The sequence below is a fragment of the Thalia democratica genome, chromosome 4 (assembly GCF_965202585.1).
Source record: "Thalia democratica chromosome 4, ktThaDemo2.hap1.1, whole genome shotgun sequence".
NCBI lineage: Eukaryota > Metazoa > Chordata > Thaliacea > Salpida > Salpidae > Thalia > Thalia democratica.
This window is the reverse complement of record NC_139168.1, coordinates 30935596-30960485: the sequence shown is the minus strand read 5'-3', so window position 1 is coordinate 30960485 and position 24890 is coordinate 30935596. Positions and strand designations below refer to the sequence as shown.

At 27.1% G+C, this 24890-nt stretch overlaps 2 protein-coding genes across 2 annotated transcripts; both read right to left on the bottom strand.

Moving 5' to 3' along the window:
- Positions 1-1409: 1409 nt before the first annotated feature.
- LOC145833239 (O-acyltransferase like protein-like) lies at positions 1410-5891 on the bottom strand. Its single transcript, XM_082940432.1, has 10 exons — positions 5723-5891; positions 5365-5557; positions 5005-5185; positions 4660-4739; positions 4476-4601; positions 4214-4391; positions 3404-3593; positions 2984-3142; positions 2073-2213; positions 1410-1579 (listed from the first exon to the last, which is right to left on the bottom strand). The coding sequence occupies exons 1-10, from the start codon at positions 5889-5891 to the stop codon at positions 1410-1412; spliced, it is 1587 nt and encodes a 528-aa protein (XP_082796558.1).
- A 2089-nt stretch (positions 5892-7980) lies between these two features.
- LOC145833238 (O-acyltransferase like protein-like) lies at positions 7981-20731 on the bottom strand. The gene is made up of 14 exons (XM_082940431.1): positions 20621-20731; positions 19568-19749; positions 19264-19346; positions 18901-19059; positions 18531-18723; positions 18148-18316; positions 17799-17878; positions 17614-17739; positions 17348-17528; positions 16582-16771; positions 16283-16441; positions 15268-15456; positions 10278-10420; positions 7981-8175 (listed from the first exon to the last, which is right to left on the bottom strand). Exons 1-14 carry the CDS (start codon positions 20729-20731, stop codon positions 7981-7983), a joined length of 2160 nt encoding a protein of 719 aa, XP_082796557.1.
- Between the last annotated feature and the right edge of the window lie 4159 nt (positions 20732-24890).

Here is a 24890-nt window from a genome sequence, read left to right as displayed (position 1 = left end):
TCTGGGTAGGTGTCAAACTTGCACGAGCGGACAAAATTGCACGAGGGGACTAAATTGCACAAAGATAAAATTTCACGAAGAACTTTTGCACGAGGGGACATTTCTGCACGAGAGGACAACTTTGCACAGAGACATTTTTGCACGTTTTAAATTTTTTAATTATTTTAATTTCTTAATTATTTGATTAATTTTATTATTTTTTTCTTACTATCACTGTTACCCCTAACCCTTACCGTCGGTTGGTAACTTATTTTATTAATATATTAATTAATATATATATATATATACCTTTTTTTTTACTATCACTGTTACCCCAAACCTTTACCCTCGGTCGGTAGCTTTTTTTTCTTTTTAATTATTGTTTGTTATTTATTCTTTTTTATTTTTTTTTTTTAATAATAATTTTTATTTTTTATTCGTTTATTTTTATTTTTACTACCACTGATATCCCTAACCCTTACACTTTTTTTCTTTTTATTATTTTATTACCTCATTGTTTAGTTTTTTTTTTATATATATTTTTCTGTTTTTTTTACTCTCGTGCAAAAATACCTTTCGTGCAAAATTTTAACTCGTGTAATTTTATCCCCTCGTGCAAATTTGTCTTCGTGCTAAATTTACCCTTGGTGCAATTTTGGTCCGTTTTTGCTTTATCTATCTAGTTTAAAGTGTTTTTCTTTCATTTTATACAGTCTATGTACTTTGTCCGTTTCTTAATAAAGGAACCTTAAGTTCTAAATTATCATATATAGTTATTTGAATCTATTTGTTGTTCTATGCAATAAAATAATTTTTTTGTTATTGGTTCAAAAGTAAGCTTTTATTTTGCTCTTAGAATTAATAAAAACTTTACTGATTTATACAGTTTTGAATCTGAAGATGTTTTTAATGTTTTTTTGAACTCCCAGAAAATATATAGATCATATTAATAACTAGTTCAAAACTGATTTTAATTTTCTTCAAGGGTTTGTATACTAACATAGAAAACCTTTCTTAACTCTTCTACATAGTTTGAACAAACTTCCAACAAACAATTTTAATAGACATTTATATGTTTTTTGCCATGTTTCGGAAAAAATAAGTGTTTGAAGGTTATGTTAAAGTAGAGTTAAAATATTAAAGTGAAAAATGTATAAGTAGGATTCAAAAGCTGTTTAAGTGAATAATTCCCGCTTTTAAACCTATATAACATCAAAAGAAGTTTCAAACGCTTTTTCATTTTATAACTGGTTTTCTGTTTTTTAATTTTGGTTTATTAAATGTATTTATATTGTGAATATATAATGGAAATTAAAAAAAAAAAGTTGTAAAGTAATACTTTTGTATAAAATATCTTTTAACCGGTATTTATTTCGGAAATCACAAAGAAATTTGAGATGTTTTGAGCCATCCATAACAAATAATGAACTTCACCAAAAGGCCATCGACAACAGTATCTGAGGCAAACCACGACCGGTTTTGTCCTTATTATGACTCAATAATACCATGGAGAAGTCAAAAAATGACGAAGCTGCTCCTCGAACGCTTTTGTTGTTGGTCACGTGGTGAAGTTCATTATTAGTTGTAAAACAAGTATTTTCTTAATAGGGATTACTACAAACCAAACAACTCTTAGTTTTCAAGTCTAATAAACCTATTTTTAACAAAAGGTATAAACGAGTTATAACTACTTTTTTAAACTTTGTTAAGTTAACTTATGTATTGCGCAGTAAATATAAACGAAAAAGTATCACGTGAATAAAATTTAAATAATTTCTGATTTGTTTTTAAGTAGCTTAATAAAAAACTATAAAGCTTTTGTATATTATGCATGATTTTAATACTTTCAAAACAGCTATAAACTATTTAAAGTGTTCATCTTAGCAAAAATTTCTGAGTATTAACTTCAATTTTAATATTTTAAAGGCATTTAAACAAATTAAACGTGAAACTGATATAATAATTCTAAATTTTAGTAGAATAGATTTCATTCTTAGTTTCAAATGCTTCGTTGTATTTTCCTTCTTTATTGTTTAAACGTTCAGTAAAAAATGTTTCATTCTTTTCTGAGTAGCTTGATATTGACGACAAACTGAAATCTTCATTTTTTTCTTTCTCATTTTTTATTTTAGGTGGTTTTTTACCTGGTAATAATTTCCTGAGTACTTCTTGGCAAGGCCACTCTATCATCAACGCGATCAGAAATCCGAGTCCAAAAGATACAATAACGTGACCTTAAAAAATTTTAGACTCAAAATTAATTTTGTCCTGTCAGTTAAAATATAATTTTCTCTATAGCTTAACTGCAGTATTCCTTTTTTCTAAGTTATAGAAAATAAAAATTAATTAAGTGTTTCAGCATGATAACTACAACTAAAAACTTTAAAAAGTACTTGAACCAGTATTTAAAATACTAAAGTGTTACACCAATGTAATAGTTTTTAGAAGAAACTGCATCTAAATATTTTATTTAAAGTTTGCAAATGCACTGGAATTTAAGTATAAGTTTTTGCTGTTGTAAAGTAGTCTAAAACTGTATAGATATTTAAAAAAGATTAGATTAGAAAATTTGATTTATCCTTTTATACTAGTACTGGTAACTTTAGTAAATAAAGTATAAACTCTGCTTTGAAATATAATGCAAAAATTAAAAGTAGTTTCTAGTTCTTTCTTTAATAAAAAATATGTATAATTATCTTTGCTTATTAATAAAAATTCGTATCGGTTATAATTTTTTTTCTTTAAGAAAAAAGTCAAACTTCTTATTTTAGGATAATTGTTATATTTAGGCACTTTACTAGTAAAAAAACATTATATTGTTATAAAAAGTTATTCACAAGGACATCTGTTTTGTCGTTGTTCTAATAGTAGTCAAAAGCAAATATAAAAGTAATAAATATTCTATCATGTTTGCTTAAATTACCAATGTACTACAATATGTCATTCGTTGGTTTATTTAGCGCAGGTTGAACTTGTATATGACTTATATTCAAAAACAACTGACCAATGAAATTGTAGATAAGCCAATCATTAGAGTAATGAAAGTATCTTTCCATAACTCCGGTACGCCAGTAAATAACATAAAGATGAATCAAGTATGTTGAATATCCTAGTCTGCTCAAGGGCACAAAGAATGACCAGTTTAAGAACACAGTAACGGGACCTAAAAAGTAAAGGAGCACCACAAAATAACTCCTAATAAAACAATAGTATTTTGAAATAGTAGATACAATCTAAGAGTGACTTCAAATATTATTAAGTTGATTAGCACAATTAAGCAAAACCAGCGCAAAACTGAATAAAGAACAGCTTATCTTAGTAATTTATAATAAGAAAATAAAGTTAAGTACCTATAGTTTTACTGTACAGTTTAAATAATTTTATGTGTGAGATTTATTTTAAGAAAATAATATATTATGAATACCTCCATAACCGGAAGTACACGCAATGATGACCCAAGCAACACAAACTCCCCACAGTGGTCTACTTACGGCATTGTAAAATGCAGCTACTTGGACGGTTGTCATTTCTTGTTCACTTGTCACTCCATACAGTCCGTATATCAAACTCAATGCAACTCCTGATGCTGTCAGCCAACCAACATACACAACAACCTTAAAAATATTGTGGAAATTGTTTTATGACAATAAATTAGACAGGTACTTTTGTAGAAAATCCAAGTTTAAAAAGTTTAAAGAAAGTTTTGTGTTTTTAATAATTGGAGTCATTGTTTAAATCTTAAATTATTATTTTTTTTAAATTATAGTCCCGGTTTACCTAAAGCTAAGATTACTTATAACGTTAAGAAATGTTGACCAAGTTTAAAGGTTTTACAGTAAATTTTTTAGGAAGTAAGTATTAAATATTTCTAAAAACATCAACTTATTCATATACTCGAATAATATTAATAATTAAAGTATCATTTTTTTAGCTATAAACTATATTTCAAAAAGTAAACTTTATTTACTATGAAAGTTTTAAATTCTCTTCAAAAAGCATAAGTCACCTTCACATTTGTTAATAAATATTCTATAATGTTACTTATAACATATTGAGATGCTGATGTTTTTAAAGCAGAAAGCTTAAAATGTTCACATAAGCTAACAACCCAAATTAAACTAGATTGTTTTTACACTTTAAGCTGATAACAAGAATATTTGCTTATCAAATTTTCGACCATATTGTGATGTAAAAATAAAAGTTTGAACTTTAAACTGTAAAAAACGAGTTTTACCTTTGACATTTTTACTTTCCCTTTGCTGATATGCAAAATATATCCAGCAAAAAGTCCTACTATGTACACGCATATTCTACACCAAGGACTAAAGTAAAGGTCGGAAGAAAACTTTTCTTCGTAAGATTTATACCCGGACTCAGTAACATCAACAAATATTGCGATTATCCTAAATACTCTATAAAAATATGTTTACAAAAGTTAGGACAAAACAATAAAAACTGAAACTAATTATGTCAAACATTTTAATTGTAAAACTAACATGCCTGGGAAAAAAGCTTGAGTAACGGCCATTGCTTGTTGCTCCGAAGATTGAGACAAGTACCAAGTAGTAGCGATGCTACCGCACAAAATTGTACCTAATACGGCAATTCCTACGTACTTTTTTCTGAAAACAACCTTTAGTAGCTTTTCTTTTAGGTAAAAGCAGTTTAAATTAAACTAACTTGTAGAGAAGATAAATAAGAAATGGTGCTAGCAGGTAAAACTGCATATCGCAAGCGAGATACCACGAATGTCCAAAACACTGCAAATGAAAACGTCTTAAAATATTTTCCGTGAAAAAAATGAACAACAGTAGCAATAATATATAAAAAAAAGTAAAACTTAATGAATATTATTTTAATAATAGAAAAAAAATTAAACGGTCAAAAACATGTTTGCAACAAAAATCTAACAAAAAAACAAAGATTTTTAGTTTATTAAAATTTCACCTAAAATATTAGAAAGTAGGCTTAAATGTTATATATTGACCACTAGTTAGTTTTATGCTATGAAAACTCAAAACTAACAGTATTGTTTATAGGGTATACATTGTTGATGTACAAAAAATTTGTCCACCAAGTTTCATTGCATCCTACTGTCAAATATTCTGATGTCTCGTACCAAACAGGACCGTCACCTATGTGCTTGTAAATCCCAATCGTAAAAATCAAAACGTAAGCTAAAGCTGGAGTAAGCCTGAAAACTACTCTTGATTATATATAACTAGTATATGTTAATTAGTAGTACAAAACTTCGGTCAAACTTAATACATATTTTGTATAACAAAAATTATAAACATTTTGGTAGAAGATATTATAAAACATTATAAAAGTAATTATTAATAAAATAACAACTCTACCTAAACAAATAATTAAACATAAAAAAACCTTAGATAGCGCTGCAAGTACATCAGAGGAATATTAAACGACTTTCCGTTCGTCTTTGATAGATGCTTCAAAGTTAAATAAGAAGTAAGTAATCCTCCGATGCAAAAAAATGTATCAACTGAAAATGAACCGTTCAATATACACATCAAACCAAAAGTTTCTCTAAAGGCATGGAACAATGTCGATGCGTTATCTAAGTAAAAGTTTCATTAGAAGGGTTATTGGAAAAATGTGTAGTTACACATTGTTTTGAGAGTTACTACTTAAGTTCTATTTTTTAACGATTAGATACTTGAGTTTTATTGAGAAAACTTGTATTAGAAAAAAACTTTAAAAATATAAGTATTTTTTGAATTACCTGTGAAACTAACTGTATGTGCAACAGTGTGACCAAGGATAACCCAAGTGGTACTAATTGTTCTAATTCCATTGATTGCTGCTATATTTCCCGGCTCTTGTTTTGTGTTTAGTATCTTTTCACCGTTTGCGATCACAGAAAAACACAAAAAATAGCTCTCTGGTATCATTATAATCATATTTTTGTCAGTGGAATTATTAAGTTGCTTACTAATAGAAAATTAACTATAAAAAGTCAATTAATAGTTTAAAAAAAAAATTGATATACGCATCAATGTAATTCTTGAGCATAAATAACAAACCTAAAATCATTATTTCAGCCAGTATTTCCCAAACTCATTTCTATTATCGTCCCTCAACAGAGAAATTATAAAACAATTCGCCATTAGCTAGTGAGTCAAAATTTACAATTTTGCTCCCTTATCGATTATTGCTCGATTGGGGCAAAATTGCTACTTTTTAGTTAAAATAAAGCTTCTTACTTTATTCGAAAATGGTTTTGTAAGCATTATCTGCTTGTTCCGAGAGGCTTAAAAAAAGAGAAGATTTTTTAACTTCTGCTTAACACTATATAAAGCCAAGCGCAGCTTAAGAGAAGATTTTTTTTGCAGTTTTTGAATATTCTTCATTAGAATGTTAAAACTTGCGTCGTAGTTAAGCGTCACAGCTTTTTTGTTTAAAGCGAGTGCGCTTTGCATTTGCAGGTTCATCCGTTTTTGTTTCGGCTAGCTATCGTTGTTGGCAAGAATAGTTACAAATAGTTATAATTAAAGCAAACGCTCTTTTGTTTTAGCAGACAGTTTTTTAGATTCTTTGTGAACTATTTTTTGTTAGAATCGTGTATTGTTAGACCAAGTAACAAACAGGACCTCGAGAAACGTTTACCAAACGTGTTTCGGTCTAGTTTTGAACCTCACTTAGATTGTATTCTAGACTGTTACTCAGCATTGCACTTATATTGTAGTCCACTGACTCCAATAAACACCGCTGAGATACAAAATCAAGTGTAATTTAATTTTTCATTGATCGCTACAGCCGTTTTTTCGAGCTCTACTTTTCTACAGTGAGTTATTTCCCTTTAAGAATCGCTGAATAACTAAAGCAAGTGTATATTGGTTTGTATTTAATTCTAGCTTTCGTTGTTTTTAACAACCGTTTCTCAAGTAGAAACTTCTATTGTAGTTCAACCAAAGCGGACTTTTAGACGTTTCATACGCTCAAGTCCTAGCTTGGTTCTGACTTCAGTAAGAATTGCTATGAACTGTAAACATATGCTAATACATGTAATAAAAGTTGCCCTGCAAACAAACCATCGAGCTCTGACTTGCATGTGTGTGAATGTTATCTTTTATTGCTTTTAGTAACATTGTAAAATAAGCTTAGGAGTGCCGAACCTATACTTTTAGTATTAACAGTAGAAGGTAGTTAAGTAATTTATAATATTGATAAAATGTGTGTATCGTACTTTGTTCTATATAAGTTTATATCGTAAGGTATACGTTGAAATCACTAAGACTAAATTAAAGATTTACTTTCTAGTCTTTATTAAGATTATATATCTAGTACATATTAGATTCATCATAGACTTAGTTAAATAAGTACTATAGCTCATATTAAAAGTTTTATCAAACGTTTCATTAAAAAATATCTTAAGACCACTAGTTAAACTTAAATAACTACTATCTAGTTTAGTAACTAACAATATATTTAACTTTTATTAAGCTATGAGTACTACTAGTGAAAAGCCCAAGACGCTTTCGGCCAATAGCCTTACTAAGCTAGTTTCTAAGCACGCTACGCGTGCCCAACCGGCCAAGAAGATGTCAGGTACTAGTAGGAAGGTAATAGTACGTAAAAATAATCCAAAGCTTGATGCAGTTCCTGACCAACAAAATGTGTTATCAGACGAAACTGTAACAGCAGAGGTTAATAGTGTTAACTTTTAGAAGTCTTAAGCTAACTGAAAATTTGTTTTAAACTTACGAGACTTTCTATGTCTGTTTCTGATATAAAGATCATAACAGGTTCCAATTAAAGCTAGTCCAACAAAGAGTCCAGACCAAACTCTGCAAAAAGAAATAACTTACGCATTAAAAAAAGATAACTTTTTCAAAAATTACAAACTTACTGTTTTAGCAACACTAATAAGAAAATTTTACGAAAAAGAATTATGGCATAATTTTCAACGATTTAAGTGTTACAAACATACATAAATTTAAATTATGAATCATTTTTTAATTACTTATTTCTAAGAATTTTTTAAATAACTAACAGAAATGCGATATCGAAGCTTGTGTATTCTTCATATTTACCAGGACACACAGTCTCAATTGCAGGTGAAAATATTTCATCAGAAGTAACTTCTGCTGTGAGATTTTTCACAATAGAAGCATCACATGAACTTGGAAAACAAGATGCAAAAGTTATATCGACTGGAATTCCATAGGGAATTGGCTGCATTTAGTAATAGAAAAACTGTATAATATATTTTGGTTTTAAGAAAACAAATAAAGAGTTCTCAACTACTAGAGGAGAAAAAATGAATTTATTCTTTCAACAATTTATTTTTCAAACTAAATTTTGGTCAAATACCTCGTCAGTGCTTAAATAAATCTAAAAAGATATGTGACAGTCATGGAAAATAGTATTTAAACAATAAAAAAAAAATTTACTCGATGTTTTTTTACTTAAAAATCTAAACAAGCTAAATTTTAATATTAAGATTAAGTTTAAGGTAAAGTTTAAATTTTAGTTTAGTTTTAATATCAATATAACAACAATAATAGTATTAAATGCAGTATGTAGCTTTCTTTTTTCTTCTAGTTAATTTTCAAAGTAAACATTGCAGTTAATAAAGTGAGCTTAATGTTGGGATGCATTTTAACGTAGCTTACTTTAATAGTGACGTAACTATTGAAAATTTAAACAATCTTGTGCTTGTAATAGCTATGAAAATTTTAAATCCTGCCCAAATGCTTTATATAAAAACTTATAGTTAAAACAAATGTTTACCTAAAAACAAAACAAGTTAAATTATAACATGAAAATTGAATATGTGGCAAAGTTTAAATTTTAATTAAGTTTCAAAATCAAAACACAAATAATAAAAAAATCTGTATGTAGCTTTCTATTTTCTTATAGTTGATTTTCAAAGTAAATATTGCTTAAATAAAAATGTAGTTAATAGTAATAAGTGAGCTTAAGTTAAGATGCATTTTAATCAAGCTTTTAATCAATTTTATTGTGACTTGACTATTGAAAAATTAAGTAATTTTGTGCTTGTAATAGTTACAAAAACTTGAAATTTTGCTTGGATTATTTTTATAAAAAACTTTTAGTTTCAAGAAAATTAGAGCTACACAAAAATTTATTAAAATCATCCATAAAACCTGTTTTAAGGGCAATTTAAGTTTTGAAGTGGAGTTTTTGGAAGTGCGGGCAGGAATAAAAGAGCTCGTTTCGTTTATTTAGGTTGTCGTTTCTGTCTGCTTTGGCGATCGGGACCGTTTCTAATATGCAAAAACTGCAAATGCTCTGTGGGTTTTTGGCTTTGCCAATATGGTGGATATTTTCCCAGTCTATTTTATAGTCAATGTTGTTATTTTTAAGCTTCCATATACACTTCGATATTTCTGTTCCGTTCTCTTTATAGTTTTTAAAGTTACTAATATGGTTGTACTATCTTTTTTTGAAAATGCCACCAGTTGAGCCCAAATTGTTTTTTTGTTTTGTTTTCCGATCTGATTGTCACTTTATATATTACACTTTCAATTAAGCATTTATTCTAAGGAGACATTTGTTTTTTGTTCGACAGGTGCAAAGTGTTTCATTTTGTTCATGGTTTTTTTGTTTTTAAGTTTTTTTATGTATATTACATACAGCTTTTAATATTATTATTGTTATTATATTGATTTTAAAACTTAACTAAAATTTAAACTTTTCCTTAAACTCAATTTTAGTATTTGAATTTAATTTGTTTCGTTTTTAAAGTAAAATTTTCGGGTAAAATTTGTTTTTATTTTAATTTAATCGTTTAAATGCTATTTTCCATGACTGTCACATATTTTTTTAGATTTATTTAAGCACTGACGAGGTCTTTGACCGAATCTTTTTTAATCATTTTTTCATAAAATAACTAATAGTTCTACAACATACTACTTTCAATTAGTCGTCTTTAAGATAACAGAAGTTTAAAAAAAAAAAAAGTTATTTTTAAATATATTTTTTACAAAAGAAAATACTATTGCTAACAATGAAACAAATTATTACCAACAGACATTATTTTTTGACTACAATTTTTTTTCGTTTAAGTTCATTAAAAAAAACAATTTAATTATTTTAAATCGTGTTAAATTTTAAGCTTTGTGTTTATAATTAAACGTTTTATAGATTACAAAACAATTTTCAAAATATTAAAGTAGTTTTTCACAATAAATAAAAAGTTACAGAGTACCACAGAATATCCAACTGATACTTATTTCATTTTACTTCTTTTCAAATAAACTAGCTGTTATCACATAAATAAAAGTATAAAACATAAAATAACAACAACTAACGACATATTGGAAGCCGTAATAGTTAGTGCAATATTTTCCACTGAAATTAGCACTGATGGAATTGATACATTCGTAATAATGTCCGGTCCATCTCACATTTCCTTCAAGCATCCCTCCTTGCCTTGACGCCCATGCATCTCTCACTTTAGAATGAATAAATGTTTAAGAAAGAGAAAATGTTTTAGTTTACATCATAATGTTGTGCTTATTATTTTTAGTGCACGATAATTCAAGTTTAAATAATTCTGAGTTATTGTGAAATTTAAGAAGTAGTTTTTTCAACTTATTTATACTGTTGCAATCCTAGTAATCAGACTTAAATGAACTTTTTTTTGTGATATATAGCTTAATCATAGTTTAAAACTTACTAAATTACGGCTAGTTTTATTAATTCTAAATTTTTGTTGTTGTATACATTATTAAACAAAGTTTTGTTAGTTAAAACTTCATACGGTTCTCTTAAAACTTTTTATAAGAAATTGAATTGTCAGATTTTCAATTGTCGCAAATTGAATTGTTATCAAGCCGACATCTTTATTCCTTTATTTTTCATATTAGTATCTAATAGCGTTTTTTCAATTAGATGTAAGTAGATAACTAATTTTGTCTATTTTTTTATGTTTGAATCGCTTTTAATTTTTTTGCGAATAGTTATAAATAACAAAATATTTGAAAAACATATTAATAAAATTATAATTTTATTAAAACTCAATTTATTACTTTGTAAAGCATACACTTCTTTTGAATTTAGCCAAGTTTGAATATGGTCAAGACATATTTCATCCTCTATTGAAATACCACTACGATCGTACTTTTCAACTGCTCTGTTTTTTTTAAATTTGCAACAAATTAAGCTAACAACTTGATTTAATCGCTTATAAACTGTATAAAATATAACATTCGTTTTATATAAACAAAACTTAATTTTTTTGTTTGAACTTTTGAACAGCTTTTTTATAGCTTGAAGTTCTTCTTAAGGTTTATATTAATCTGTCAAAAATATGTAATGAAATCGTAAAATTGATACATAACGAAAATTTATTAGCTTAAAAACAACTCACTGAAAATTTATAATAAACTTACTCTAATAATGGATTTTTAACAAAAGTTCTAGCACGATGAACAGAATCTAGCAAAGTTGAAATTTTATCAGCAAGCTTTATTTTTGCTTCATCCAACTCATATGTGTCATTAATTGCATTTCTTGAGAATTCTTTTACTAATGGCGAAGTAAATCTGTTCAACTTCTGACAAAAAACTATATCTGACAAAAATATATTAAAAAGGAAAACTACTAGCAAACGAACTAGCATTGTTTCCAGTAATTGAAATAACACTTTTTTTTGCTTTCAATCACGATATTTTATTTAACAAGCTTTGTTGAGCAATTAACCTTTGTTTGCTTAATACTGACATTCACAAACAACGCATCATTAAGACATATTTGCTCAGATGATTTAGCTACACTAATTTTAAAACGTCATTAAATGTTTAATGTATCCTAAAAAAAGTTGAACTGTATCGTTTTTAGACTATTGCAAACCTTAAACAGATTTTTATTTTTAGTTTTTTTAATATAAGATTTGTTGCAGTATTAGGCATATCCTGGATATATGCGTAAATGAAGTTGTTTTTATTTAAGTCTTAAATCTTCTCTTATATTAAAGTACTCTCTCAAATTTATCTAACTTTGTTTATATAAGTTATTCAGTTAAAAAAAGTTTACTTTTTATTCAAACTATGAAAAACGTTTGCCAATTGAAAACCTAAAACTGAAGTATTTAAAGACCTTGGAATTTTTATTTAAGATAATTTAAAATGGAACCATCACATTAACTATATTTACCGTACTGCATCAATTTTATCTTTTCAAATTCTAAAAAGCTTTATATCTACGGATTTAATATTTCTTAAAAAATTGTACCTAGTTTACATCCGTCCTAAGATGGAATACAACACACCTTTATGGTCTCCATGTTCTATAAAAGACATCAACCAACTAGAATCTATTCAAAAAAAATTTACGAGATTAATCTTTAATCGGTGCAACATTTCATATACGTCTTACAGAGACAGACTAACAAAGCTTAATATAAAAACTTTAGAGTACATAAGACTTGAATTTGATCTAATTACTTTTTTTAAACTGATTAACAATGAAACTACTATTGATTCTCAAACTTTCTTTAAACCTTATAAAAATAATTACTCACTCAGAGGTAATAATAGAAAATATACATGCAAATATCATTTCAACAATGTTGGTTGGCACAAATCTTTTTTTTATCGTTCGGTAAAAATGTGGAACAAACTTCCAAATGAACTAGTATCGTGCAAAAATCTTAAAAATTTTTGATTAAACTTAAAAAAAATTGATTTAAATAAAATATTTACCAGTAAAATTTATAAGTAATTAGTTTTTTTCATCTCTTTAACCATTGATTTGGTGTGTGGTATGTAGTTTATTGGTAGTTTAACATGTAAGCTACACCTTGCTCTTATAGATCTTAAGTACTTTTCAATTTTGATTTTTTGGACGGTCTATTGTTAATGTGCTTTAGGCTTTAGATTTTGAAATTATTGGATACTCAGTTGATTCCTAAGCTAGATTTGTGAATTGTTGCTGCCACATGTTTAAAGTGATTTTTGACTGAATTTGCCGTGGTGAAACTTTGAAAACATAACGAATGGCGAATAGTTGCTGAGATCAATGTTCTGCAAGATGAAGATTTCTGTCTAAAATGAAAATAAATGCTATTTTGAAAGTTCTTGTTTGATGGAAAGTGGTCCTCAAGATGGTTCCTAGAGTTTCGAAACAGGCTCTGAAGAATTTTGACAGGAGATGCTTGTTACAGGGATTTGTTGCTTTGGAATGTATAATTGGAGATTGGTGACTTTGGAATTGTTGAATATTTTGGTTGTGAAAGTTTTAATTTATTCAGTTTGTGCCTTGTATAAGTTTTATGTTTATGTTTATTTAATCACTGTAATTTGTTTTTTTTTTCCTTTTATGTTAGTGTCTTTCAGTTTAAGTGGCTTAGGTTCTAATGCCTAGGTCCTTCGTTTGACAATAAATTTCAATAATAATTGTAACGAAAAGTTTTGATTTTATTACTACATTAAGCTTCAGTTTAATGTTTAAAAAAATTGAATCTAGCCACTAACTTTATATCGTAGGTTACTTTGGAAATATATAAACTAAAATAACTATTAACCTATTAACTTGACTTTTATATAACTAATAACTTACCAAAAATGCAAGTAGCGACACTTTTGTACAAACCGAAACGTTTTTAATCACAAAAATACGATTTTTGATGAATTAGCATACATTTTTTAACTATTTGAAAACAACGTTTCAACAAAAATAACTATTTTTCTTATATTTAATTAGGGTAGTTTAATATTGTGAAAAAGTGACGCTTCGTGCAAAGTTTATACGTTTCCACTTTTAATGGTATGCTACAACATGATTTATTATGTTTTTAAAAAATTAATGTTTAGATTTAATTTAATTAATTTTGTCAGTAGACAAACTAAATAGGTCATCAACATTACTATGATTTCTTAAAACTAAATTCTAGTTTATAAATGATATAGCTTTAATAGTATGAATGGGTATTGTAAAGAAATTATTTTATAAATACTTTTTTTTGATAGTAGAATAGCAAAAGATTTAAACATTTATATTAATAATTATATGTATTTAATTTTTATAATAGGATTTTATAAGTTTGAGAACTCAAGTACACTCTTTTTTAATAAACAAAAATAATTTAGTATATATTAATTATGGTAATACTGTCTTTACATTTGTTCTGTAATTTATTTATACCATCAGAATAGTTTAAAAACAGTTTTAGCTGTGGAACAGCGCTTTAAAACTCATAAAACATTCTTAAGTAGTTTTATGCACTTTTTAAGTAAATTATAATTTTATTTTCTTCGCTTTTGTTTTGTTCCTTTAACAATATCATTTATGTCTACTTTATGAGTAAATTTTTATTTAGCCTTTAAAAGATCATACACTAGTTTTTGTTTTATTTGATGAGTATATTAAAGTTTTACATTTCAAATACTACGATTTTAAAAAACTTTTAACTTTGAAAAACCTTACTTAAATAAAATATAAACAAAAGCTTCTCAATGTTGTCATTTGTCAATTCTGACAAACAAACTTTTTACTTAAAAAATTCAATAAAATTCAATAAAAGCAAGAAAAAAAAATCATATTAATAAAGCTTAAATAATTTCTCTTCTAATTTAAAAAAATCATTTTTTTATACTATACGATCTTTAACTAAACAAGAGTAACTGTAAAAGTTTCAAAGTGTCTATTTCAGCAAAAAATTAAACAGTTTTGGACTTTACATATAACTAGTTTTTAACCATGTTAAATAGATTAAACATGAAGTAATTTTTTTAACTTTAGTTGGTTAGTTTAAAAGAGTTGAATAGTTTAAAAAACAAAAAATCAAAAAAAAAAAATTGTTTTTTGCCTTTCGTATTTGTTGTGTAAATTATAACAAATAAAGTTGTTATAAGAGACAAAAGATATCACGCTAATAAAGCTTACTCACGTTTATTTTTTTTTAAACTATCAAAAATAAAAGTAGTCATGTGTTTTTCATTGTAAATAGTTTTTAATATTATGAGAACTCATAAACCATTCTTAAGTAGTTTTATGCACTTTTTAAGTAAAATATAATTTTAATTTTTTTAGCTTTTATTTTGTTACTTTAACATTATCATTTATGTCTACTTTATAAGTAAATTTTTATTTAGCCTTTAAAAAACGCTAATAAATTAATCTATAAAGAGTTTAAATTGCTCATTTTAGCAAAAATTACAAATTTTTAGCCTTATGTTTAATAGTTTATAAACATTTGTAAGATTAGACATAAAGAAAAAAAGTTTCAAATTTTAGTAGAATACGTTTCATCCTTAGTTTCAAAAGCTTCGTTGTATTTTCCTTCTTTTGTGTTCAAACTTTCAATGTACATTTTATCATTCGAGTAACTTGATAAAGACGACAAACTGAAGTCTTCAACTTTTTCTTTCTCAATTTTTATTTTAGGCGGTTTTTTACCAGGTAACAATTTCCTGAGTACTTCCTGACACGGCCACTCAATCATCAATGCGATCAGAAATCCGAGTCCAAATGATATGATCACGTGACCTTGAAAAATTTTGCAATTAAAAAATGTTGGTAATTAAAACTGCTCCATGTTTACAACACTTGTCTGCAATATTAAAATTTTTCTTAGTACTTATTTAATATAAAAACTGATCAATTATTAATCTTTAAGTACGAAAAAAACTAAGCACCTAAAAAAAAAACATATATTTAAAGAGCTGAAATGTTTGATTAGTTTTGTCTTTTTTTTACATTTAATGTCTTTTCACAAGTTAGAAAATGCATTTTAATGTTTGATATCTCAGTCAAACGAAGGTTTTTGCTATTTTAAACGAAAACTTTATTTTTAAGTTAAACCAAATGTAAACTTGTTTACAAAATTTAATTTAATTTTATTATCATTACCTGTTATTTTAACTAATAAAATATGCATTTTAGCTCGGAAAGATAAAGAAAGTATTAAAGTTGATTTTATTTTTGTTTGGATACTTTATAATTACTTTAGCTTATTAGTGAACAATGTTCACTGATCATTCAAATCATAGTTGTTATTTTTCTACGAAAAAAACAATTAGCAAATTTTTCATTCAACAATTATGATTTTGAGTTACGTAATAAAGTTTAGAATATTTTCTCATTGGGAAACATCATATTCTTGTTTTTAAATGATTACAAGAAAAATATTTTTTAGTGATTTTGTTTTTATCTATAAATATATCTGGATATAAAAGTATTCGAAAGCAAATAAAAAGAGTAAAAAAGACCATTAAAGTTAAAAAATTATTACAGATTTTGAGTTCTGAGCTTTGGTAGATAAGGGTTAAATTTATGTGATTTTGTCATATATGTGCTTATAAAAGTTACATACCAATGAAATTGTAGATAAGCCAATCATTAGAATAATGAAAATATCTTTCAATTATTCCAGTACGCCAGTAAATAACATAAAGATGAATCAAGTATGTTGAATATCCTAGTCTGCTCAAGGGCACAAAGAATGACCAGTTTAAGAACACAGTAACGGGACCTAAAAAGTAAAGGAAATTCAAATGTTTTAAATAGTAGATACAATCTAAGAATTGTTTTAATTTAGCACAACTAATACAAACAAGTTCGAAACTGAAAAAGAAAAAAAAACTTACTCATAGATTTATAATCACAAAATACCTCCATAACCGGAAGTACACGCAATGATGACCCAAGCAACACAAACTCCCCACAGTGGTCTACTTACAGCATTGTAAAATGCAGCTACTTGGACGGTTGTCAATTCTTGTTCACTTGTCACTCCATACAGTCCGTATATCAAACTCAATGCAACTCCTGTTGCTGTCAGCCAACCAACATACGCAACAACCTTTTAAAGTTTGCTAAAACTATTTCAGTTGAAAAAGACATCAGGTTAAACACATATACTTTTTGTAAGCAAACAAAGGTCAAAGGATAAGTTATGTATTTTTAGTTATATAATGACTTTTGATTTTACATTAACTTAAACTATGTTTTTTATTGTCATGGTTTACCTAAAGTTAAAGATGTTATAAAGTTGAAGTGCTTTAACTATGTTTTAGGTTTCGAAAAAAGTATAAATAAATTATATTTTATTAATCATTTATTCATTCGTAAACTAAAAAAAATATTTAAAATTTTAATGATATACTATTTCATTTATCTAATTTTTTTTGTTTGACTATTAATTTTATTTTTTTAATAAAGTTCACATCATATAACGTAAAACTAACTTAAATTTTGATGTTTTGAAACCGAAATCATAAAATATTTGTATAGGCTAACAATTCTCTTTATAACTAAAAAATTAGTCATATTTGCACATTAAACCAATAACAAGAATGTTGACTTAGTGACTTGTTTAAATACTATATTGTGGTTGAAAATGAAAGTTGGACTTTGAACTGTGAAATACGAAATTTACCTTTGGCATTTTTACTTTTCCTTTGTAGACATGCAAAATATACCCGGCAAGAAGTCCTACTATATACACGCATATTCTACACCAAGGACTAAAGTAAAGGTCGGTTGAGAACTTTTCTTCATAACTTTTATACCCGTACTCTGCAGTCGGGTCAACAAAGATAGCAATTATTCTTATTATTCTAGAAAAAATGTTGTTAAAAGATTTTTGAAAAAATTACTGTAAAAATAGTTTAACTCTGAAAAAAAATAAACAAATAAACTAACATGCTTTGGAAAAACGCTTGAGTAACGGCCATTGCTTGTTGCTCTGAAGATTGAGACAAGTACCAAGTAGTAGCAATACTACCGCACAAAATTGTACCTGATACGGCAATTCCCACGTACTTTTTTCTGAAAGGGATGTTTAAATAAGCTGTTGTTCTGCTAGTATCAGTTTAAATTAAACTAACTTGTAGAGAAGATAAATAAGAATTGGTGCTAGCAGGTAAAACTGCATATCGCAAGCAAGATACCACGAATGTCCAAAACACTGTAAATTAAATTTGTTAAAACTTTTTTTTTCTGTGAAAAAAATAAATTAATAATAACTGAAACGTATAACTCAGGTACTGTTATTAAAAGTTTTAGAAAATTTTTAAACTTAATTAGACAGGCACATACAACTTTATAGATATTGGCGAACTATTGAAAGGGGACTCTTTTTCTAATTTAAATTTAGAATATTAAAAGTGAAAAAGAATACTAATTTTAGAATTTTTATAAATCTTGTTTTGCTTTTCAACTTTCTCCTAAACTAACATAATTGTTTAAAGGATACACGTTGTTTATGTACAACAAATTCGTCCACCAAGTTTCATTGCACCCTATTGTGAAGTATTCGGCTGATTCATACCAGACTGGTCCGTCACCGATGTGCTTGTAAATTCCAATGGTGAAAATCAAAACGTAGGCGAATGTCGGTGTGAGCCTGAAATTGTTAGTTTTTTTTGTTCAATTTGTGATAAAATATATAAAACATTAGTGCTTTGTTTTTACAGTTAAGAGAGATTTACAAAAGTTTTCAGTACATCGTTCAATACTATATGTTTAATAATTATAATTGAACATAAAACTGTTAAAAAACGTTTATTAATTGAAAATTATGTACTTAAATTAAAAAACCAACATTCTTTATAAATAACCTCAGATAACGCTGTAAATACATCAGAGGAATGTTAAACGAATTTCCGTTCGTCTTTGCCAGATGTTTCAAGGTTAAGTAGGAAGTTAGTAATCCCCCGATGCAGAAAAATGTGTCAACCGAAAATGTTCCGTTCAATACACACATCAAACCAAAGTTTTCTCTAAAAGCATGGAACATTGTCGACACGTTGTCTGAGTAAAAACATCATTAGATATTTCTTATCAAGGTTTTCAAGTTGCACTTAGTTTAGAGAAGGAATTTGTTAAAACATTTTAAACTCTATCTTCTACTTTAGATTTGATAATTTAGTTGTTTTAAAAAGGTTGTAACAAAAAAAAGTCTCAAGATAACACATGTGCAAATTTTACCTGCGTAAGTAGCTGTCAGGGCAACGGTGTGTCCCAAAATAACCCAAGTGGTACTAATTGTTCTAATTCCATTAATTGCTGCTATATTTCCCGGTGCTTGTTTTGTATTTAGTATCTTTTCACCGTTTGTGATAACAGAAAAACACAACAAGTAGCTCTCTGGTATGATAGTTAACATTTTTTTATAGATGAGTAACTGTCTCATAAAAATCACAAACTCTAACTTTTTATTATAGAAAACCAGTACAATGTTTAAATGTTGTCAAAAATAAATTACAATAAAACTTTACTTGAGAAACAAGCTCCTTATTTATTTAAAAATATATTTCAAGTTTGATAACTTAAAGTTGACTTAAAACTAACGAGACTTTTTGTTTTTCTTCCTGATATAAAGGTCGTAACAGGTTCCAATCAAAGCAGCCGCAATAAAAATTCCGGACCAAACTCTGCATAGAATTTACAAGTTGTAAATGGTTTGATATTGAATGTTTAAAAAGTTATTAGTTAGTGTAATCAGTATTGCTTTAACAAAAAGAGTTTATAATCTATTTAAAAACGTAAAATAAAAATAGTGTTTCACAATATTGAAATAAAACTAAAACAATTAGTTTTTTATTGGAAAAGGTTATCTAAGTAGTGAGTTATAAAAATATATTAAGTAACTAACAAAAATGCGATATCGAAACTTGTGTATTCTTCATATTTATCAGGACACACAGTCTCAATTGCAGGTGAAAATATTTCATCAGAAGTAACTTCTGCTGTGAGATTCTTCACAATAGAAGCATCACATGAACTTGGAAAACAAGATGCAAAAGTTATATCGACTGGAATTCCACTGGAGATTGGCTTAAAAGTAAAAGAGGATGATTTTGCATTAAAACTAAAGCTTTCTAGTAACTGTACCTATAACCATTTTTTTGCCTAAAATCGAAATTTCGCATATTTTTAATCAAAATACTTGTTAAAGAAAATTTTTATTTTTTTTTTAGGTGAGAAAGTTTATCAAATTAGATAATTAAGTAAAACAACATAACTACTTAAACGAAAACTATGATGTACATTTCTTCAGTATAAAAGTATGTCATGATTTTTTCTAAATAGGGTAGGCAACATTTTTAGTCAGTTGGCCATCGGTTGTGAATAAGTTTGGTTCTCGGCTGCTAAAAGGGGCATTAGTTTCGTTTAATTTGTGTAAATTAGTCAACTATCCATATCGCTTTGTAAAAATATTAATTCTATGAGTACTTTTTTCATATTAAGTGAATGTTTTAAATTTCTCGTAAATTATACCTGAGACGCGTTTAGCCATTCATTTTAAATCCAACAATATCTAGTGCGAGTTTCAAAGTTTGGTTTAGTCAGATTTACATGTTTGCGAACCGCAGTTTTACCTTTTCGGGCCGGATACCAATTTAAATTTTCTAAACATTGTTAGGCCATTAATTTTTACTCTACAGGCCGGATCCGAACTGCGGGTCGTACGTTGTTAAACACCTATTTCTAGACAACAAAAAAAATTGAGTAAAATATCTTAAAAAACTAGGGTTACAGCTTATCTTTAAGTTTTTTGTTAGTTATATGAAAAAAATAGCTTTTTTAAGAAAAAATTATTACAAAATCATAGCAGATGACAATATACTTTAAAGTGTACTGAAATAAGCAAACTTTTTATCAACAAAAAGTTTTGAATTTGATAAATATAACAAAAACAACGAACATAATATTTAAAGCCGTAATAGTTAGTGCAATATTTTCCACTGAAGTTAGCACTGATGGAATTGATACATTCGTAATAGTGTCCGGTCCATCTCACATTTCCTTCAAGCATCCCTCCTTGCCTTGAAGCCCATGAATCTCTCACTTACAATAAAATAGATTATAAAAACAATGATATCTAATTAACATTTTTTTGTTGTGCTTAATACTTTTTGTTTCATTTTTTATGACATGTTTATCACTTAGTTTTTTTGTTTTGATTTTGTTTCTCGAAGAGTTTAACTAACTTTGACTGAGTTTTTTTTTGTAACAGTGATATAACATATATAAATGTTTTTGAACTCAGCTTAAGTATGTGTAACATCACACGAATAAAACAAAAAAGTTATATGTATGTAACTAATTACTTTGTAAAGCATATACTTCTCTTGAGTTTAACCAAGTTTGAATATGGTCAAGACATATTTCATCTTCTATCGAAATACCACTACGATCGTATTTTTCAACTGCACTGTTATTTAAAATAGTTAAAACAAGTTAAATTTTAAACATAGTTCAGTCCACTAAAATATTTTAAACTTCAATTGCTACAAAGTTAGTTTTGTGTTTGAACTAAAAAAGCAAATAATTTTTTATAACTTACTAAAAAACTAGTTTTTTAATTTATCTATTTTGAAGTTGTGCTTAAGGTTTTTATTTAGTTATCAAATTTGTTTTATCGCCTTCAAATTTTTATAACGGAAACTAACTAATTTTTAGACAACACGTAATTAAAATTTGTAACAAACTTACGCTAATAATGGATTTTTAACAAAAGTTTTTGAAGAATGAACAGAATCTAGCAAAGTTGAAATTTTATCAGCAAGTTTTATATTTGCTTCTTTAAATTTATATGTGTCATTAACTGCACTTCTTGAAAATTTTTTTACTAAAGGTGAAGTAAGTCTTTGCAACTTCTGACAAACTACTATATCTGACAGAAGTAAATTGAAAACAAAAACTACAAAAACTCTAACAAACATCGCAAGCTTCGTCTAAAGTTAAGTGATAAACTTCAATCTCAGTTTTCTATTTAAATAAGCTTCGTTAACCTTATTTGTACAATATGGACATTTACAAACAATGCATGATTAAGAAATGTGTGCTCAGATGATTTAGCTTGATTACGTCATTAAAAACTTAATGCTATATTTTAAAAGTCTGAAACTTTTTTTTACAAGGTTTAAGAAGCTGTTGCAGTAAAATTTATTCTGGGTAGATGCCTAGTTGAAGTTTGAGTTAAATATTAAAGTTTAAAACATTCTTAAAAATTGCTTCGTACAGTTTGTTTAAACTCTTGTAATCACTTGTAACTCAGTTTTTGTTTGTCCCTTTAGCTCTTGCTTAGTCTATTTTTTTATAAGTTGAAGTAAACTAGCAACCTATTATCGTAAAATATAGCTAAAACACTTTAACATTTTACTATTTTCAATAGTTCACTTTGATATAAGTTAATAATTTGTTTATCAAAACAATATTTTAATTCAAGTTAACAACATTATGAAATTAGATAATTGATAATCATCTAAAATGTGATACTCCAAAAATCAATAACAAGCTCACACGGTTTACAAAAATAACTATTTATAATACTTGAAAAATTAACAACAGCAAATGTAAATAAATCACGTTTGAGTATTTAAAAAAGAAATACTAGTACGTGAAAACCTTCACAACTTTAATAAAACAAGGTATTTTGATATATAGCAAGCTTTAAATAAATGTGCATAGCGTCACTTATACACAGAGCGTAAAGTTTGCTCTCGTGTTGTTTTAGTTATATAAAAAGGTTGTCAATATTTCAGAGTTTTTAATAACTAAAAAAAACTTAATAATAAAAACCTACAATAATGGGTTTGGTTGAATTAAATTAATCAATTATATACTTAAAATTTTTCTTTAACTTTCAGCGAACGTACTGTTTAAAAAAAGTCAAAACTTTAAAAACTAAGTTCCATAGGATCAAGATGTATACAAGATTAAAAAACATTAAACAATTAACATTGTTTTATTTTCCTTACTTTTAATAAAAGTAATCATATAATCTAAGAAACTGATGTTTTAATCTATTAAGATAACTTTAATAATTAGAAAACATTTTTAATTTAATTTTATACGATTAAACTTCGTATTTGATAAATAAATTTCGATATGTTTGAGTATACTTTAACAAAAAATGTTTAAACTCAGAATATAAGAAAGTTCTTCAAAATATTTATGTTTTAACATTGAAACATCTTTTACATAATTAGCGACTAAAACCCAAAAGATCATGATTGTGTGCAAAATTTTTACCCTTTTAAAAGTAACACCGTCCATATTTGACCCATTCGCACTAAAACTAGTACCCCTAATCGTGTTTTAGCGCAACTACGTATTTTGTTTTGTTTTTACTACTTACGTTGTATAATTTTTAAACGAGTTAAAAAATTGAAAAAATATATAAGCATGTAAGAATACTTTAGAAATATGTTTAAACTTGTATAAATTTAAATTTCTAGCTAAGTTTTCAAATAAGTATTATTCCAAAAAGTTTATCTATTACTAACATTAAAGTACAGCTTTTTTTTTGATTACACTCAAAATAAAATATTAAGAATAAACAAAAATTTTTATAAGTCGAAACGTCATCAATTAAATTGTCTTGAAAGTTGAAATGACATACTGGTCTCTTGAAGAAAAGAAAATTGACTTTAACAGCACACAAGACATTATAAATATTTAAATCTAGTAGTAAACAAATAAAAATAATAAAAAAAGTTCTATACTAGACTTTAAAAATCATGCAGACTTTTCTCAATGATTACTTTATTGTTAACTTTGGTTAACTTTCAATTCAATACTATTTAAATGTAGTTTCAATTTAAATTTGATAAATCTTTCACGTATGGCTACATAATTAAAAATCGTTTTTAGCATAAAATATTATATAGTTTTAGTTTGTGTTAAGTTAGTTTTATTTCAGTTTCACAATTGTCATCTGTGCAAAATTTACATCGTGCAAAGTAACGCTCCAAGCAAAAGTGACGACTCATACACAAATGACACCAATTGTAAAAATGCTGACTTGTAAAAGTAACGTTCCTTACATTTTTGACTTCCTAAAAGTAAAGTAAAACAACTTTAATGTCAGTATTTTTTTTCTCTATAATAGTTGACAAAAAGTTACTACTTAGAGTGCTAGTTTATCAACTATTTATTAGATTTTGCTTCATAAAACTGAGCTTAATATGATATATTCCTAAATGAACACTTTTACTTTTTTATATGTTAATTTTTAAGCTAAATATACTTGTGCTAAAAAAATTATAACAAAAAGTTTAATTTTTTTTGACTCTTAAATTTTTTTCTTACAAGATTAAAGATATATAGTTGTTTTCTTAAATCTGAGACCCGTTCTTATTGTAACTTATTAGTCAGTGGCAACAGAAAAACTTGTAGTTTCCAATCTTCAAACGGTTTATTTTGTTTTACGATGAAGCAACCGTATGTTAGTATTGATCAGTGACGTCAGCTTTGTCTTGTGCCGTGCAACGTTTGTTATATTGTTCACTAGGATTGGTACGATCAAACACATTTGTTAACTTGTGCTTGTCTCACAGCATGCAAAAAACCGTGCCTAGGCTCTAATTAGACTATCGTCGATTATTGTAACCAAAACGGACCAAAACGATCATTTCTAACCTGCGGTATTTTCAACCCGATCATCTCTAAACAAACAACTTCTAACCCGGTCATTTCTAACTCGATTATTTCTAATCCGATTATTTTTAACCAGATCATTTCTAACCAGATCTTTTCTAACCGGATCAGTAAAGGTTTGACTGTTTTAGATTTAGACTTTGACTCAATTAGTTACCATTATTGACAATGGCACTCACTTTCTACTACACTACTCAAGATCAGGATCTGACCGGGTCACCCTGTTTTCTACTGAAATGAAATGGGGACCGGTCTGTTTTGCACGAATTTCAATTTTGCACGGAGTCACTTTTTAACGGGTGTAATTTTAGTACGGTTGGCTTGTTTGAGTTTCGCAACAATCGTCAACTACCGCTCGCCAAGCCGGCAAAAAGATCTGCTTACCGACCAAGGGTAAGGGTTGACAGTAATGGTAAACCACCGCTAAACCACCGGGTTAGAAATGATCGGGTTATAGATAATCGTGTAAGACATGATCGAGTTAGAAATGACCGCGAGTTTTAAATAATAGTAAAGTTTTTGAAAATCAT

What these genes read in the sequence shown, in the direction of transcription:
- LOC145833238 (XM_082940431.1), bottom strand. Translation starts at nt 20,731, where the DNA reads ATGCTTGAAGGAAATGTGAGATGGACCGGACACTATTACGAATGTATC. An exon ending in GAAAAGTAAAAATGCCAAAG is followed by an intron (nt 16,772 to 17,347) that starts GTAAATTTCGTA and finishes AAACTTTAAAAG; the next exon opens with GTTGTTGCGTATGTTGGTTG. An exon ending in GCTTATCTACAATTTCATTG is followed by an intron (nt 15,457 to 16,282) that starts GTATGTAACTTT and finishes AAATTTTTCAAG; the next exon opens with GTCACGTGATCATATCATTT.
- LOC145833239 (XM_082940432.1), bottom strand. Translation starts at nt 5,891, where the DNA reads ATGATACCAGAGAGCTATTTTTTGTGTTTTTCTGTGATCGCAAACGGT. An exon ending in TACTTGCAGCGCTATCTAAG is followed by an intron (nt 5,186 to 5,364) that starts GTTTTTTTATGT and finishes TATATAATCAAG; the next exon opens with AGTAGTTTTCAGGCTTACTC. An exon ending in AGAAAAAAATGAAGATTTCA is followed by an intron (nt 1,580 to 2,072) that starts GTTTGTCGTCAA and finishes ATCCCTATTAAG; the next exon opens with AAAATACTTGTTTTACAACT.